The sequence below is a fragment of the Dryobates pubescens genome, chromosome 6 (genome assembly GCF_014839835.1).
Source record: "Dryobates pubescens isolate bDryPub1 chromosome 6, bDryPub1.pri, whole genome shotgun sequence".
NCBI classification, from domain to species: Eukaryota; Metazoa; Chordata; class Aves; order Piciformes; family Picidae; genus Dryobates; species Dryobates pubescens.
The window spans coordinates 30,756,566-30,772,242 of record NC_071617.1 but is presented as its reverse complement, the minus strand read 5'-3'; the positions used below and the strand labels follow the sequence as shown (position 1 = coordinate 30,772,242).

The 15,677-nt window shown below is 45.7% G+C and overlaps 2 protein-coding genes across 2 annotated transcripts; one reads left to right on the top strand and one right to left on the bottom strand.

Annotated features, from left to right (window-relative positions):
• Positions 1-3,547: 3,547 nt before the first annotated feature.
• On the bottom strand, positions 3,548-9,978 carry SPRTN (SprT-like N-terminal domain). Its single transcript, XM_054162255.1, has 5 exons — positions 9,698-9,978; positions 8,215-8,314; positions 6,435-6,563; positions 5,395-5,659; positions 3,548-4,450 (listed from the first exon to the last, which is right to left on the bottom strand). Exons 1-5 carry the CDS (start codon positions 9,976-9,978, stop codon positions 3,741-3,743), a joined length of 1,485 nt encoding a protein of 494 aa, XP_054018230.1. The 3' UTR covers positions 3,548-3,740.
• Positions 9,979-10,176: 198 nt separating this feature from the next.
• On the top strand, positions 10,177-14,378 carry EXOC8 (exocyst complex component 8). The gene is made up of 2 exons (XM_009901184.2): positions 10,177-11,779; positions 12,400-14,378. The coding sequence occupies exons 1-2, from the start codon at positions 10,262-10,264 to the stop codon at positions 13,006-13,008; spliced, it is 2,127 nt and encodes a 708-aa protein (XP_009899486.2). The 5' UTR covers positions 10,177-10,261; the 3' UTR covers positions 13,009-14,378.
• The last annotated feature ends 1,299 nt before the right edge of the window (positions 14,379-15,677 follow it).

The window sequence follows — 15,677 nt, the reverse complement described above, 5'->3', positions numbered from 1 at the left end:
ATTTGTTACACTGTTTATGAAATGTCAGGTCTAACACTTATTAAGACAAAAAGAAATTAAATTATGTGAGAGGTATGGGATGAACAGGACAGAGGCAGGGTGAGCTATTCAGGCCAAGCTGTTGCACCTTCTTAGAAATTTAATCTAGTCTTAAAGCAGTCTGGTCTGGCAGAAGCTAAAAGGGACAGGAGGGATTAAGGCCATGGCAGTTTCTGTTTTTTAGCTTTCACACCTACAGTACACTACCCTTCCCTTGGCCTGTCACACCCTTCAGGCTTCCTGGTTTAGCTGAAGCACAGGAGTTAAATTTTGTCTTTTATAAACCCCTTTGACTTCCCACACCACCATCTTGCTTCTCTTATGGAGTTGAGTGGATACCAAACGGCGTGACAGGAAAGTTGATTTTTCACTGCAGTGGAAGCAAGTGGAACAGTAAATGTAGACAACAAAAGGCCATCTTTTGGGTTATTCACTAGGAAAAGCATCTACCGTCTCATCTTCCAAATAACTCTTGCAGCAAAGCTAGAAGAAACAGTGTCACAGGAAACCCAGTCAGCTGTCAATTTGCTTCTCACCTTTCAGCTAATTGCAGATTTTGCTCTGCACCCTTCCATTTCTCCTCCTTTAATTTGTTTGTGGTCCAGGCAGGGTGCCTGCTGATCCATCTTCAACCTGGAGTGCAGGCGTAGGGGAAATACGACCCTGCTAACTTTGCACTTTCTGTTCTCTCACAGCCTGGGAGAGGAAGAAATGAGCACTCCTTAAGTGCAGGGAGTGCCACCTAATGGCCTGTTGAATAATCCCAAGGCTCCACCCAGCCTGCTATCTTGGTATTTACTTCCATATGCACGAGTTTATGAAACCATCACAGTGTATTTTCAAACTGAAAAGCAAGTGTCTCTCGGGGCCTGTCTATCCATAAACTACACTTTATGGGTAATTTAACGCAGTCTTTATGCTCCTATGCAAAAAATTGTTTCGTTATGCTCAAGATTTCACAGCAGCTGTGGTAATCCCCATTCCAGCAAGAAGTTGAGTATTTTACTTTGGAGTAAAATACTGGAGTAAATACTGGAGTAAAATACAACTGATGAGTGCTGGCTAGCAGGTAAGAAGCAGAGGCAGGAGAGCAGCAGTTTCACAGTGGTCATTAGTGTATAAGGCAGCCATTACCACGTGCTCATGGGGGAATGTGAAACCATACTAAAAATACAATAGAGAAGGCAGAGACTGATGCCATCTATATTCACCAACACCTGTTTTTACAGGGAAATTTCAGAAAGAAAAGAGGTAGTACTGAGAGGTTCTATTAAGCCAGGCTGTTACTAGATGTAGAATCATGCACACAGAATCACACAGAGAAAACATGCAGTTGGAAACCTTAAAGATCATCCAGTCCAACCCTCTATCCAGAACTGAAGGGTCTACACTAAACTATGTCCTCAAGAGCCAGATCCACACACTGCTTAAACACCTCCAGGGATGGTGGCTCTACCACTGTCCTGGGCAGACCACTCCAATGTTTGATAACCCTTTCAGTCAAGAAGTATTTCCTGACATCCAACCTCAACCTCCCCTACCAAAGTTGTGACTATTTTCTCTAGTCCTGTTGCTTGACACCAAGGAGAAGAGGCTGCTCCCTCCTCACTCCAACCTCCCTTTAGGTAGTTGTCGAGAGCAATGAGATCTTCCCTCAGCCTCCTCTTCTCCAGACTGAACAGCTTCCTCAACTGCTCCTTAGGGGTCATGCATTCTAGGCCCTTCATGAGCCTCGTTGCTCTTTTCTGGACATGCTCCAACACCTCAATGTCCAGAACTGCACACAATACTTCCAGATGTGGCCTCCCCAGTGCTGAGTATAGTAGGGGATGTCACCTCCCTGTTGCTGCTGGCCACCATGCTTCTAATACAAGCCAGGATGTCATTGACTTTCTTGCCCCTTGAGCGTACTGCAGACTCATATTTAGTCAACTGTCAACCAATACCCCCAGATCCTTCTTCAAGTTGCAGCTTTCCAACCACACATCCTCAAGTCTATAGCTTACCATGGGGTTGTTGTGACCCAGGTGATACACACTGGTAAGTAATACAAGATGGCCAAAACTGCCACATGAAACCCAGGCCTAACTGAAAATTTCAAATTCAGTGCCAATTTATTGACACTGTGCAAGAACAATCACTCACATTAAACATCTGCAGTGGCCATATGTAAAATGAAGAAAAATGCACCTGTGTTTAAAAAGAGCTACAGTATCATTTTCTAAATCCATCAGTTTATTTCCCCATTTCAAAAGGGAGCAGCAACTAACTGATTCTATAAAGGTGAACGTATCTGTATCCCCGGCGAATAAAGGCATTTAAAGTTGCAGCAATGATACATGACACAGCGCGATTTCCTTTTCTGATTTAAAACAAAAATATTTATTGTCGGTTTTACAGGTCAGGAATCAACCTCTTAACTCTTTAAATACTTTCAGCGCAACAAGAAAATAGTTAATATTTCAGGAAACTTAATATAGGAACCACATCTGCTCAGCATTTGTAACTTTTTGCAGCGCAAGGGTTTTAGTACCCAGCTGACTGGCTTGCTGGACACCAAACTGGCTGGCTTCCAGAAGCAGCACAACAGGCCGTTAGCTAACGTCAAGTTAACGTCATTCTGACTTGCAGTGCACTGGAAGGTCCATAGAAAAAAATCACAAAGGCTTTTATGACATGACCAGAAAGGCTCTCCACTGGTATTGCTACCAATATCCCTCACAACTTGTACTCACTGGTGTCAGGATACAGGGGTCAGTTACTCATGCACCCAATACCTATAGCCAAAAAAAACCCAAACAGCAAACTTTCAACACAAGGGTTTGTGCAACCCACTGGAAAAAAAATCAGGTGAAGAATCTAGCTGGGACCCTGGATCAAAAGCCTCATGTAAGATTGAAGTGCTTTAGTTTGCATTTAACTACTCCAACTTTTAACAGTTAACTTCTAACTTACATCCTTGTTCCTCAAAATGATTTCTTTTTAATTAAGCCCTTCAGTGTAGGGCCTTCTCCTTGTCTAAGCCAAGTAACTTGGTGCTTCATTTCCCAGCACCTTCACTGCCCTGCTTGACTTTCTTTTCCTGCTACAATCCACCCATTACATTTAAAAGGACATTGCTGTGTGTTTTTGAGGACTGTTGTCTCTACCATCTTTGAGACAAGACCGTATCTGAAATTCTCACTTTCAGCTCTCTCTTCAAAAGAAGGCCCATTAAAAGTGTAATTGTGGCTTATACCAAATGTTTACTAGTCTAAAATACATGCCATCTAGTTTAGTTACATTACAGTGAAAGGCATAATCCTTACCTGTTAGAGGTAGTTAACGCTAAGAATGGCGAAACACTCGTTAAAATTTAAACAGCACAACAGGGTCTTAAGAAGAAAGATGAATTAGCAGGATTTAAAATGTCCTGATTTTTAAAACTGCCTTAGAAACATGCAGTTTGGGAAGCATCCACCTGCTCTTATGGCACCCAGATTCTGCAACGAGAACGCTGACGCAAACATCCACCCATCAAAACACAAGTTTGCTTGCTTCCTTGTCAGTGCTGATGTGCAGCTCCACAGAACTTGTGGTTCAGCATGCTGACTAGTTCAAATTCCAGTTCAGAACAGGCACATGGCTAAGTAAACCCTGAGCAAAGTAGTTTTAAAGCAATGTTTTGAGCCCTTGTTTATGAGACAGCTTTCTGAGAAGTTTTATGCAAGACAAGAGTCCAGATGTTCATTTATTTTAGGCTCCAAAACCTCAGCCTGGCAAACAGGACAACGGACTTTTTTATCCTGCCTTGCAGCAGTGCTGCAATTCGCTGAGGACACTGTGGATTCAGCACTGGTTTTCATAGGTGAATTTACACTTAAAGAGACATCAGTACTCCCTTTTTTAACGAAATAGTTTTCAAAGGCCATTTTGTCTTCCATCTTTGGCCACTGGTGTGGCGTGTTAGTACGTTCAGAGCTTTTCTTCTCGGCTGCAACCTGACCCGTTGTTGTACGCTGAAGACAAATTTGTTCTGGTGGCAGTGTGACTCTCCTGCCATTTACAGAATCTTGGTTTGATCTTTCTTCCATAACACGAGCAATTTTGACAGGTGATCCACCAACATTCCTGTAAGCTTTTGTACTAGCGACAGAAAGTTTTGGGAACTCACGCTTTGAAGCTAGGTTGATTTTCTTACTGGCATCATCAGCATAAAGTGGAAAGAAAGTGCCACTTCGGGGTGATCTTTCAAATTTTATCTCATTTTTAGGGATTGGTACTGTCCCTACTGAACGATGCTCTGCAGCAGGTGTTTGACTGGTTCTGACACTAATGCTGGAATTTGTGCTTTTCCCTGAGAGTCCACTATCTCCTTCTCCAAGCCGATATCCCTTTCCACTGAAGGGCGTCAGACACGTTTGTGACTTGCCTGCAAAATAAAGACAAAGTTGAACTAAGAAAAGTTACTCATTTTTTCATATATCAATCATGGCCTTAGTATTTAGAATGGAATAGAATAGAATAAACCAGACCAGGTTGGAAGAGACCTTCAAGATCATCGCATCCAACCCATCATCCAACACCACCTAATCAACTAAGCCATGCAACCAAGCACCCTATCAAGTCTCCTCCTAAACACCTCCAGTGATGGTGACTCCACCACCTCCCTGGGCAGCCCAATCCAATGGGCAATCACTCTCTCTGTGTAGAATTTCTTCCTAGCCTCCAGCCTAAACCTCACCTGGTGCAGCTTGAGACTGTGTCCTCTTGCTCTGGTGCTGGTTGCCTGGGAGACGAGACCAACCTCCACCTGTCTACAACCTCCCTTCAGGTAGTTGCAGAGAGCAATAAGGTCACCCCCGAGTCCCCTCTTCTCCAGGCTAAGCAACCCCAGCTCCCTCAGCCTCTCCTCATAGGGCTTGTGTTCCAAACCCCTCACCAACTTTGTTGCCCTTCTCTGGACACCTTCCAGCAAGTCAACATCCTTCCTAAACTGAGGGGCCCAGAACTGGACACAGTACTCAAGGTGCGGCCTAACCAGTGCAGTGTACAAGGGCAGAATGACCTCCCTGCTCCTGCTGGCCACACTATTCCTGATGCAGGCCAGGATGCCATTGGCCTGCCTGGGCACACTGCAGGCTTATGCTCAGCGTACCATTGACCAGTACCCCCAAGTCCCTCTCTGCCTGGCTTCACCCAAACCCCCTGCTGCTTAAAAACAGTGCAAGCTAAAATTTTCATAATGGAATTTAGAGAGAGCCTAGAAATGCAGAAATAAAATGGGTGCTCTTCTTTGCTATTTGACAGTAATACCTAAACAAGGCTCATGTAGTGTAGTAGGAATTGTTTGGGTAAGAAAAATATTTTATATACCTTTGTTAGTGGACTCAGAATCTAGAAGTTTCGTGGGCTGAGTTTTCTCTTTGGATTTCTTGAAGTTCTCTGGCTCCTTCACTTTTGTGAATGTCCCCCCGCATGTCTGTTGATGCTCGACCCACCAGAAGTCTCGTGCAGAGGGTGCTCTATTCATGGAGCGTTTCACATATCCAAAGTAAGGCTTTCTATTTTGACAGGGGCCGTTGCATCGCCACCAGTGCTGACGGTAGGAATCCACCTCATCGTGAAAACTATGATAGATCTAGGTTTTTACAAAATAAAGTCATTCAGAAAGTTCCCAGTTTTATATGACCAGCTCCACAATGTTTGAATAAATATATAAACCATTTCATTCCTTCTATAACTGCTGCAATTTTTGTTTATATTATTACCAGTTAGAAATACCAGGTAAAATTTGGTCAGCATTTAGCTACAATTAAAACAAAGCTCTAAAGAAAAAAGATAGGATGTACAGGACTATTTCCTGGCTATCTTGTTTGAATGGGAATAAAATCCATGTGAAAATCTATCCACAATTTCACCTAAATTACATGCTGCTTAGAATGCATTGTAAACAGTATCAGTACTGTAGTCTCCCGCCAGCTATTATCTTAATTGCTCTTCTCTGACACATTGTTTTTAAACATCAGCAACCCATTAACCTCTACCGATGTAAATCTTAACTAAAAAGGACTACTCACCTTCCCCAGATATTATTCTGAACATGGAGCTATTCTGTCTCTGGTATCATTAGGTTCTGTCAAGTTTAAATCTCTGTTTTAAAGAAAAATACTTAGAGCTGGTACCCTTCAAAGTTATCGGAGTAACAACTCACCACATCTTCCTCGATCCATTCCTATTATCATCCCTAACAACATAACTACGGAACTGGCATACACCTGGATGCCAGTCTGTATGTGTACCAACTCTGGAGTGTCTAACAAGAACAAGTGTATTATTTATACCACACCAGGCATACTGAAAAACCAAGTCAAGAGGAAACATCTATTAGATTAGGTTAAATGGATTATGCTTACTGTGACATTGGCTCCCGTCAAGCGATTAATGCGACGCATGTGTTTGCAGAACTCCGGTCCATGAGATTCACGATCTTTGTCGTTATTAGTAACAAAAAGCAGGGCATGGATCATTTCATGCAGTAGTGTCTGTAAGGATGCAAATCATTAGCTATGTAATGAAAGCTATTATGTATAGTTTCAAAATTTATCTTAGGACTGATTTTACTTTCACATGTTCAGACTGGAGCATAACAACATCGTATTTACCTGTCACATCAAATTATCTCTACTCCCACAACACTAAAACATGATGCAAAATATTAGCACAATTAACGACATCCTAAAAAGAAGAAATCAATCCTCAAACTTAAGTCCTACCTTTAAAGCTTTCATCCCCTCTACAACCCAAAAAACCCACTTGTGACATAGTTGAAACTACAGCATGTCTGTTCATTAAGCAGATCTGAACACTGTGCCAACTCAAAGCAGCAGCCCAGTCAGCATGGGTTTATGACGGGCAGGTCCTGCCTGAAGAACCTGGTTTCCTTCTATGACAAGATGACTGACTATTGGATGAGGGAAAGGCTGTGGATGTTGTTTACCTGCACTTTCATAAGGCCTTTGATGGCATTCTCAAAAAACTGGCTGCTCATGGTTTAGATGGGCACACACTCTGCTGGGTAAAGCACCGGCTGGCTGGCCAGGCCCAAAGAATAGTGGTCCATGGAGTCAAATCAACCTGGTGGCCAGTCAAAAGTGGTGTTCTCCAAGGCTCAGCATTGGAAACAGTCATGTTCAATTTCTTTATCAATGACTTAGATAAGAGGATCAAATGTGCCCTCAGTAAGTTTGCAGATGACATGAAATTAGGTGGGAGTGTTGATCTGCTTGAGGGTAGGGAAGCTCTACAGAGAGACCTGGATAGGTTGGACTGATGGGCTGAGGTCAACTCTATGACCTTCAACAAGGCCAAACGCCATGTACTGCACCTGGGCTACAACAACCCCATGCAATGCTACAAACTTGGGGAGGAATGGCTAGAGAGCTATGTGGCAGAAAAGGACCTGGGGATACTGACTGACAGTGTGCCCAAGTGGCATCCTGGCCTGTATTAGAAATAGTGTAGCCAGCAGGACCAGGGAAGTGACTGTCCCTCTGTACTCTGTTGGTGAGGCAACACCTCGAGTACTGTGTTCAGTTTTGAGCACTGCAGTACAGGAAGAACACTGAGGCACTGGAGCAGGTACAGAGAAGGGCTACTAAACTGGTGAAGGGCCTGAAGAACAAGTCTTATGAGAAGCAGCTGAGGGAACTGGGGCTATTTAGTCTACAAAAAAGGAGGCTGAGGGGAGACCTTATTGCTCTCTACAATTACCTGAAAGGAGGTTGCAGAGAGGTAGGTACTAGTCTAACAAGTAACTAATGACAGAACAAGAGGGAATGGCCTCAGACTGTGCCAGGGGAGGTTTAGACTAGGCATTAGGAAAAAAATTTTCATGGAAAGGGTTGTCAGGCACTGGAGCAGGCTGCTCTGGGAGGTGGTTGAATTGCCATCCCTGGATGTGTTTAAAAGCCATGCAGATCTGGTGCTTGAGAACACAGTGCAGTGACAGACTTGGTGGAGTGGGTGAAATGGTTGGGCTTGATGATCTCAGAGATCCTTTCTGGCCTGGATAATTCTATGAATAAAGCCACCACTGTATATAAGAATCACACTATGAAATGTAAAATGTTTGTATGGAGTGGGGAGAAGGAACAATACACTTTATGGACAGATTTATGAGCAAGCTTTAAATACCTCAATGAGATCCTTCCTTGGTCTCAGCTTTAGGAGTGGCTCACTTAAACGAATGGAACACATTCCACCTCTTCCTTCATACCGACACACTCCAGCACAGCTGAAATAGACACAAAGAAATTGTGGTACATCAGTTGAGAACTGGAGTTAAAATGCTGTCCCCTACCAACACACATTAAGTAACTCAAAACATGAAGAAGCACTTCTGGTAGGTCCTTGAAAAACTCAGTATCACTAAACAAAACAAAATCAACCAACATAAAATCCAACCCCAAATATAAAGTCCACAATTTCCTTAGAATAAGCTGTGATTCAATTAGTAAAAGCACAACTATTTATTAGATCTGTTGCAGTCATTTAATTGAAACTCCATGCTCCTGAAGGAAAAAAAGGGCAAACCCAAATCAGCTAACCTGTTCAGAAGGAAGAAAACTCTTTTTCATTAGAACATCTGATGGAGTAAAATATTTAAGAGAGGTTGAAGATTCATTGCAGCTGGCACCAACTTAACTGCTGGTTGGTGCAATTTCACCTCGCACCCTCTCCCAACTTTTGACCCTTACTAAACCTTCACATGTTATTATTTCTGTGTGCCAATAATACAGAATAAAATACTTATTTTTTAATTTATTTTTGTTACTGAGTTAATCCTCCACCAGTATCCAAATATTTTCAAGTGTACAGAGTAGTGCAATCAGCAGAGGACAAAAGGGGCAGGACTCCTGCAGACATCACTTGCATCAGCTGATCGGCTGCAGAACTGCAGACTATGCTTCAAATGTGGTTGTTTGTGGTTTTTTTAAATCACATATTTCCTGTATATTCCCCTTCCTAGTCTATTCTAAAGCTTGTTAATGTGCTACTATTTCATATCTGCTCTGATGCCATGCCATCAAGCTGCCATAAAAACTGCAAACAAGAAAAACGACAGCAATACAAATATGCTATTTTAAGTTTCAACATGCACAGTTTAAGACCAAGTTATTTATTCTGCATCTCTACAGTTTTGCCTGCATCACAGGAAAAGCCATTTATGGCTACCAAGGCCAACAAATCAAAGACAAAAAAGGTAGTAACAGCGACCAACCTGGGGTAAAAACCGTGTTACAAAACTAGATCAAATATCTGGAAGAGAAGCTGTGGCACTGGTATACCGTGGCCAGAAAGCCACAGCTACGAGCAGCGAATCGTGACTGAAGACAGCTTTTCCTCCACCTCCGCGAAACCTACAGCTCTATAACGAGCTGCTGCTTACTTGGCGGAGCACCGCCCCGTATGACAGCTCTGGCACAGCATCAGTACGCTGCTGAAAGGCACGGCAGAGTCTCAAACCTGAGCCCAGTGCCCACCACCCAGCTGCGCAGCTCGGCAGGAGCCAGCTTCACCGGCCGCCTTCCGCTCGCTGCTGCCCGCCAGCCCGAGCCCGACACGGGGCTGCCCCGGCAGCCGGCCCAGTACGCCCCAACCCGGTCCCGGTGCGTACAGGGTCATGCGTGGGCTCCATGAGACCTCGACAGCCGCCAGGCGTCCCCAGAACAGCATCTCGTTGAACTGCACGAAGAGGCCATGCACGTCGGGGCTGGGGTCCAGCAGCTCCCAGGCCTCGTCCACCACCGACAGCGGGCGGTAGGGCGAGGGGTCCGGCGACACTTCAGAACACGCCGCCACTGCTGTTGCTGCTGCCGCCGCGGCCGCCTCCTTTTCCTCCGCTTCCCACAACTCCTGGAGCTGCAGCGCCAGCGCGAAATCCTCCTGCGCCTCCATCCCGCTCCGCACCCGCTCCGCAACCTCCGCGGCCGGCGCACGCGCACTGCGCTACAGGACAGGGCCGCCTCGCCACCGCGCGCGCGCCGGAGCACGCTCCGTTGCCCCCGTCCTTCGGCGCTTGCGCGTGGAGGGTTCCGCGGGCGCCCCGCCCCACCGGCGGCCGGCGCTTCCCGTCGATCCGGGCACTCGCTTTCCGGTGAGGTCCCCGCGCTTGCGCAGTTGGCGCGGAAACGCGGCGCAGACGGCGGTAGGGACGGTGGGGCGGCTGGAGGTAGTAGCGATGGCGCTAGCAGTGGGCGAAGGCGGCGGGAGCCGGCTACGGCGGCAGCTGGAGTCGGGGGGCTTTGCGGCTGGAGAGTATGTGAAGCAGCTGTCGCAGCAGTCAGACGGGGACCGGGACTTGCAGGAACACCGGCAGCGCATTCAGGCGCTGAGCGAGGAGACGGCCCAGAGCCTGAAGCGCAATGTCTACCAGAACTACCGGCAATTCATTGAGACGGCGCGGGAGATCAGCTACTTGGAAAGCGAGATGTACCAGCTCAGCCACATCCTCACTGAGCAGAAGGGCATCATGGAGGCCGTCACTCAGGCCCTGCTTCTCCAGGCCGACCGCGACGACCCCACCCTGGGCGCCCGCCGCGCCGCCGCCGCCGACCCGTTCCTGCCGCTGTCAGCCAAGGAGGCAGCAGCCAGCGAGGAGGGACGGCAGCGCACGCTTACCACCCTTCTGGAGAAAGTGGAAGGCTGCCGCGACCTTCTACCTGAGAGCCCCGGCAAGTACCTGGTCTACAACGGCGATCTGGTGGAGTACGATGCCGACCACATGGCCCAGATCCAGCGGGTGCACGCCTTCCTTATGAACGACTGCCTGCTTGTGGCCACTGCCTTGCCCAACCGCCGCGGCGCCTACCGCTACGACGCACTCTACCCCCTCGACGGGCTGGCTGTGGTCAACGTTAAGGACAACCCGCCCATGAAGGACATGTTCAAACTGCTTATGTTCCCTGAGAGCCGCATCTTCCAGGCCGAGAATGCCAAGATTAAGAAGGAGTGGCTGGAGGTGCTGGAGGAGACTAAGCGCAACCGGGCCCTCAGTGAGAAGCGACGCCTGGAACAGGAGGCTTTACCCCGGCCTGCCCCGACACCTCCTGAATCCACCAACCCCTTTGAGGAGGATGAGGATGAGGAAAAAGAAGAGCCTTCTACTGAGGAAGAGGTGGTTGACCTTTCACTGGAGTGGATCCAGGAGCTGCCTGAGGACCTGGATGTCTGCATTGCTCAGCGGGACTTTGAGGGGGCAGTGGACCTCTTGGATAAACTCAACGAATACCTGGGGGATAAGCCTGTGAGCCAGCCCGTGAAGGAGCTGCGGGCCAAGGTGGATGAGAGGGTACGGCAGCTTACAGATGTGCTGGTGTTTGAGCTGTCCCCAGACCGCTCACTGCGGGGAGGGCCACGGGCCACCCGCCGAGCCGTGTCCCAGCTCATTCGCTTGGGTCAGTCCACCAAGGCCTGTGAGCTCTTCCTGAAGAACCGGGCAGCTGCGGTGCAGACAGCCATCCGACAGCTGCGTATTGAGGGTGCCACGCTGCTGTACATCCACAAGCTCTGCCACGTCTTCTTCACCAGCCTTCTAGAGACAGCAAAAGAGTTTGAGACAGACTTCGCCGGCAACAATGGCTGCTACTCGGCATTTGTTGTCTGGGCCCGCTCTTCCATGAAGATGTTTGTGGATGCCTTCAGTAAGCAAGTATTTGATAGTAAAGAGAGCTTGTCAACCGCAGCAGAATGTGTCAAGGTAAGAGGGCTCAAAAAGATTGGAGTGACGTGATAGCCAAAACAAAGGCTGCAAAGCTTGGAAATTTCCTTATTTCTAGTGTAGTTGTTGACTCTTGAGTGGGTCTCCTGAAAGTTTCCTGCATTTGTTTGGGGTTGGTTTGGGCTTTTTTCGTTTTAACAAAGGAAAGCACTGAGATTAAAAACACACAGCAAGAAAACTCCTGCTTTTTGCAAAAATCATTTGTTTTTGGTTTGCCTTTAACCAGTAGGAGGTCCTAAAATTTACATAAGTAAGCCACGTCTGAATGATGAGTATATTAAGAAAACTTTTGGTTTGTTTTCCAAGCCTGTTCTGGACTACATTTCAGTAATGTTTTGAAAGACTAACTTTATGATTATATGGTTCCTTTCAGCAAAAGTGTGTGTGGGCTTATAATGTAACTGTCCACAGTAATTTTGACAGGCAGGGTTTCTCTTTCAGTTATTAATGTCTTATTACTGAGGAAATTCTTAAAGCTGGAGAAGTTAGTGAAGTGTGACTTACCCTTCCCTGATGTTTTCTGAGAATGATAAATTTGGTAAATGTGTAAAGGAGACCTGTGTAACAGTAACACCTTTTGCTTTTTATTAATATGCAAGGTAGCTAAAGAGCACTGCAAGCAGCTTAGCGAGATTGGACTGGATCTCACCTTCATCATTCATGCCCTTCTGGTAAAGGATATCAAAGGTGCTTTACAGAGCTACAAGGATATCATCATCGAGGCCACCAAGCACCGCAACTCTGAGGAGATGTGGAGAAAGATGAACCTAATGACCCCAGAGGCACTTGGGAAACTCAGGGAGGAGATGAGGAGCTGCGGTGTGGGCAATTTTGACCAATATACAGGTGATGACTGCTGGGTCAACCTTAGTTACACTGTAGTAGCTTTCACTAAGCAGACTATGGCCTTCTTGGAGGAAGCATTAAAGCTTTACTTTCCTGAACTGCATATGGTTCTTTTGGAGAGTCTCGTGGAAATCATCCTGGTGGCTGTCCAGCATGTGGATTATAGCTTACGCTGTGAACAGGACCCTGAGAAGAAAGCATTCATTAGGCAGAATGCATCCTTCCTGTATGAAACTGTCCTTCCTGTTGTGGAAAAAAGATTTGAGGAAGGAGTTGGAAAGCCAGCCAAGCAGCTACAGGATCTGAGAAATGCTTCAAGATTGATGCGTGTAAATCCAGAAAGCACCACCTCTGTGGTATGAAGTGACCTAACTGTTCTTAAGAACAGAATGTGAAAGCACTTAATGAAAATGTTGTACATTGAATATATGAACTAAATGTTTTTCTTGATTCCCTGAAATTTGCAGAAGTCTAACTGCTGCATTTCAGAAGATGAAGACTTACAATCAAAGCCTGCAAGGATGCAATGCTTTTCTTGATGGACAGGGGGTAGGAGAGTGAGGAATGAAGTCAAGGTCACATCCTTGGAGAGCATATCCTGTAAGAATGGTTTATGTAGGGTTAGTAACTTGGAAAATCTATAATACACAATTTCTGGTCAAAACTTTGTGAAAGTCTTAAATATATGTACATCATAGCAGAAGATAATTTTGCATTGTGTCACTCTAGGATTCTTTTTTTAAGGCAGTGTTCTCATAGAAAGGAAAGTGCTGAAGTGCTCTGAGGGTGTGGTAGTCAATGAGGCATGTCCACCATCCAGATGTGACTCAGCACTGCGGAAAAGCAACATGGATTTGCATGGTCTGATTTGTTTGGTAGCAAGGTAGACTCTCCACTATCTCCAGCATTCAAATTCTTTCCATTCATTCAATTTATTGTGTTTTTTTGGTACAGGTTTTTTGTGTTTGGTTGAAAGGGCTGCTATTTAAGCTGGCCTGTCATCTTAAATTACAGTGCTCTCAGATCAAACTTTCTGCTGTCAGAAACATTTGTTCCTTTCAGAGGAGAATTGAGATTAATCTTCTCTTCACCTTTTGTGTTCCTCTTCCTTGTTTTCTCATGGACTTCATTGAAGGCAAGTCCACTTGGTGAAGTATACATTCTTGCTTGAGGTGCTGTCCTAAATGCATTATGGGCCATTACTGACAGAAACCATAGAGAAGAGGCATAAATGCTGTTGAGATCTACTGGGCAGGGAGAGGGTCTGAAGTTACTTTTCCATTTGGAAGGAACAGAATGTTAGTTTTTCTGTACAGAAGCATGGCAGAATAGAGAGACCAGGAGTGAGGCTTTTTGTAAATGATGCAGTCTTCAAAATGCACAGCCTTCCAGGTAAATATTAGTATTGTTTCCTATATTTCAGCAATAACCAAGAATAATTCTCCTTTTAGCAGAAAACACAAGGACTGTATTTGGTTGGGAACTCTGATATAGATGGGGGAACATTATGCAAATGCTTGTATGTTTGGATTGAGTGGTGATGGCTGTCTTGTTTAATACTTGTCTCTGAAAATAAAATAAGCCAAGTCTTGTGTAGAGGCTGGCTTTAGTGTCAGCATCATCTTCTAAGCCATGTAAACTTATTCCTCTTTGCTGCAGGCTTTCTTAGTTGTGAGAAATTCATGTGTTGTGGTTTGATCCCAACCAGGTGGCAGCAAAGCACCATGCAGCTGCTTGCTCCTACATCTCTCTGGTGTGATGGGGAAGAGAGCTCAAAGGTGGAAACAAAGGACAAGGAGGGCTCACTCACCAGTTATGGTCATGGGTGAAAGGCAGGTTCTTGAAGAAACAGTTTAATTTAAACAAAACTACCACAAGTTCACTAATGGAATCAAAATAGGATGGTGATAAACACAATCTGATCTTAAATACACATTCTAACCACCTGTCCCTTCTTCTTGGGCCCAGTTCTGGTACCTCCTCCCCTGCAGAGGAGCAGGAAATGAAGGTTGCAGTCAGTCCCAGTCCATTCCATCTTGTTTCTGCTGCTCCTTCTTCAGAGGGAAAGCTAATAATCCTGCCCTGTGACAATCCTCCACAGCTTTGCCTGCTAGCATGGCTCTCTTCTGTGGGTGATGGTACTCCTAGTGACACTCTGTCACAGGCCTCCCTCAGAGTCACAGTATCCTTCAGGAGCAATTTCCCTGCTCCATTGGTAGCTGATGGGTTCCTGCCCCACTGTTGATGTGAAAGGCCTGCAGAGACAGCTTGCCATCTCACCATGGGCTGAATGTGAGTAGCTGCTCCAGTGTACTTCCCCGCTTCCTGACCTCTGCCTGCATGCTTGTTTCTACCATGTCCCACTACTTTATGACACAAAAGATTTCCAACAAGATTCCAACAAGAAACAGAACTGCTCAACAGGTTTTTCCTTTCAAATCTGTTACCACAGAGGTGCTGATTAGATCAACCTTGGCCAGAGGTAGGTCCAACTTGGGGCAGGGGGAGCTTCAAGCTTCTTGTAGGAGCCACACCAGTTGCTCCTTTTCCCAGAACCAAGCACCCTGAGGCACATACTCAACACATTCTATCCCTCACCTCTGTGAATCACATTTTTGAGTTGTCGTTAAAAGCACATTAATCACTATATTTATAAACTTCACGTCAACAAAAGACTTTTCCACATCAAAATAACATCATCACAATACCAAAATAAAATGGGCAACTCATACACATTCCCCTTGTTCCTCCACCACAGTTAAAAGAACTAAAATCCCGATGATCATTTGGCTAACATTGTGAAGTCTAGTCCATATTTTGCCTGTGACCAAATTACTGCCCTTATCTTGAATCCTTCTTGCCTCATGTTGGCCACCAAAACTGACCATTGTATTTTGAGTCCACCCAGCCAGCAACAAAGCATCACACAACTGCTTGCTCACACTTAGCCCTCTTTGGTGGGATAGAGAAAAAGTACAATGAAAGGTTCTAGTGTCGAGAAAAAGGTCAGGGAGAGCTTACTCACCAATCA

What these genes read in the sequence shown, in the direction of transcription:
- SPRTN (XM_054162255.1), bottom strand. Translation starts at nt 9,978, where the DNA reads ATGGAGGCGCAGGAGGATTTCGCGCTGGCGCTGCAGCTCCAGGAGTTG. An exon ending in TGGAGCCCACGCATGACCCT is followed by an intron (nt 8,315 to 9,697) that starts GTACGCACCGGG and finishes TGTCTATTTCAG; the next exon opens with CTGTGCTGGAGTGTGTCGGT. An exon ending in CAAGGAAGGATCTCATTGAG is followed by an intron (nt 6,564 to 8,214) that starts GTATTTAAAGCT and finishes GCATCCTTACAG; the next exon opens with ACACTACTGCATGAAATGAT.
- EXOC8 (XM_009901184.2), top strand. Translation starts at nt 10,262, where the DNA reads ATGGCGCTAGCAGTGGGCGAAGGCGGCGGGAGCCGGCTACGGCGGCAG. An exon ending in CCGCAGCAGAATGTGTCAAG is followed by an intron (nt 11,780 to 12,399) that starts GTAAGAGGGCTC and finishes TTAATATGCAAG; the next exon opens with GTAGCTAAAGAGCACTGCAA.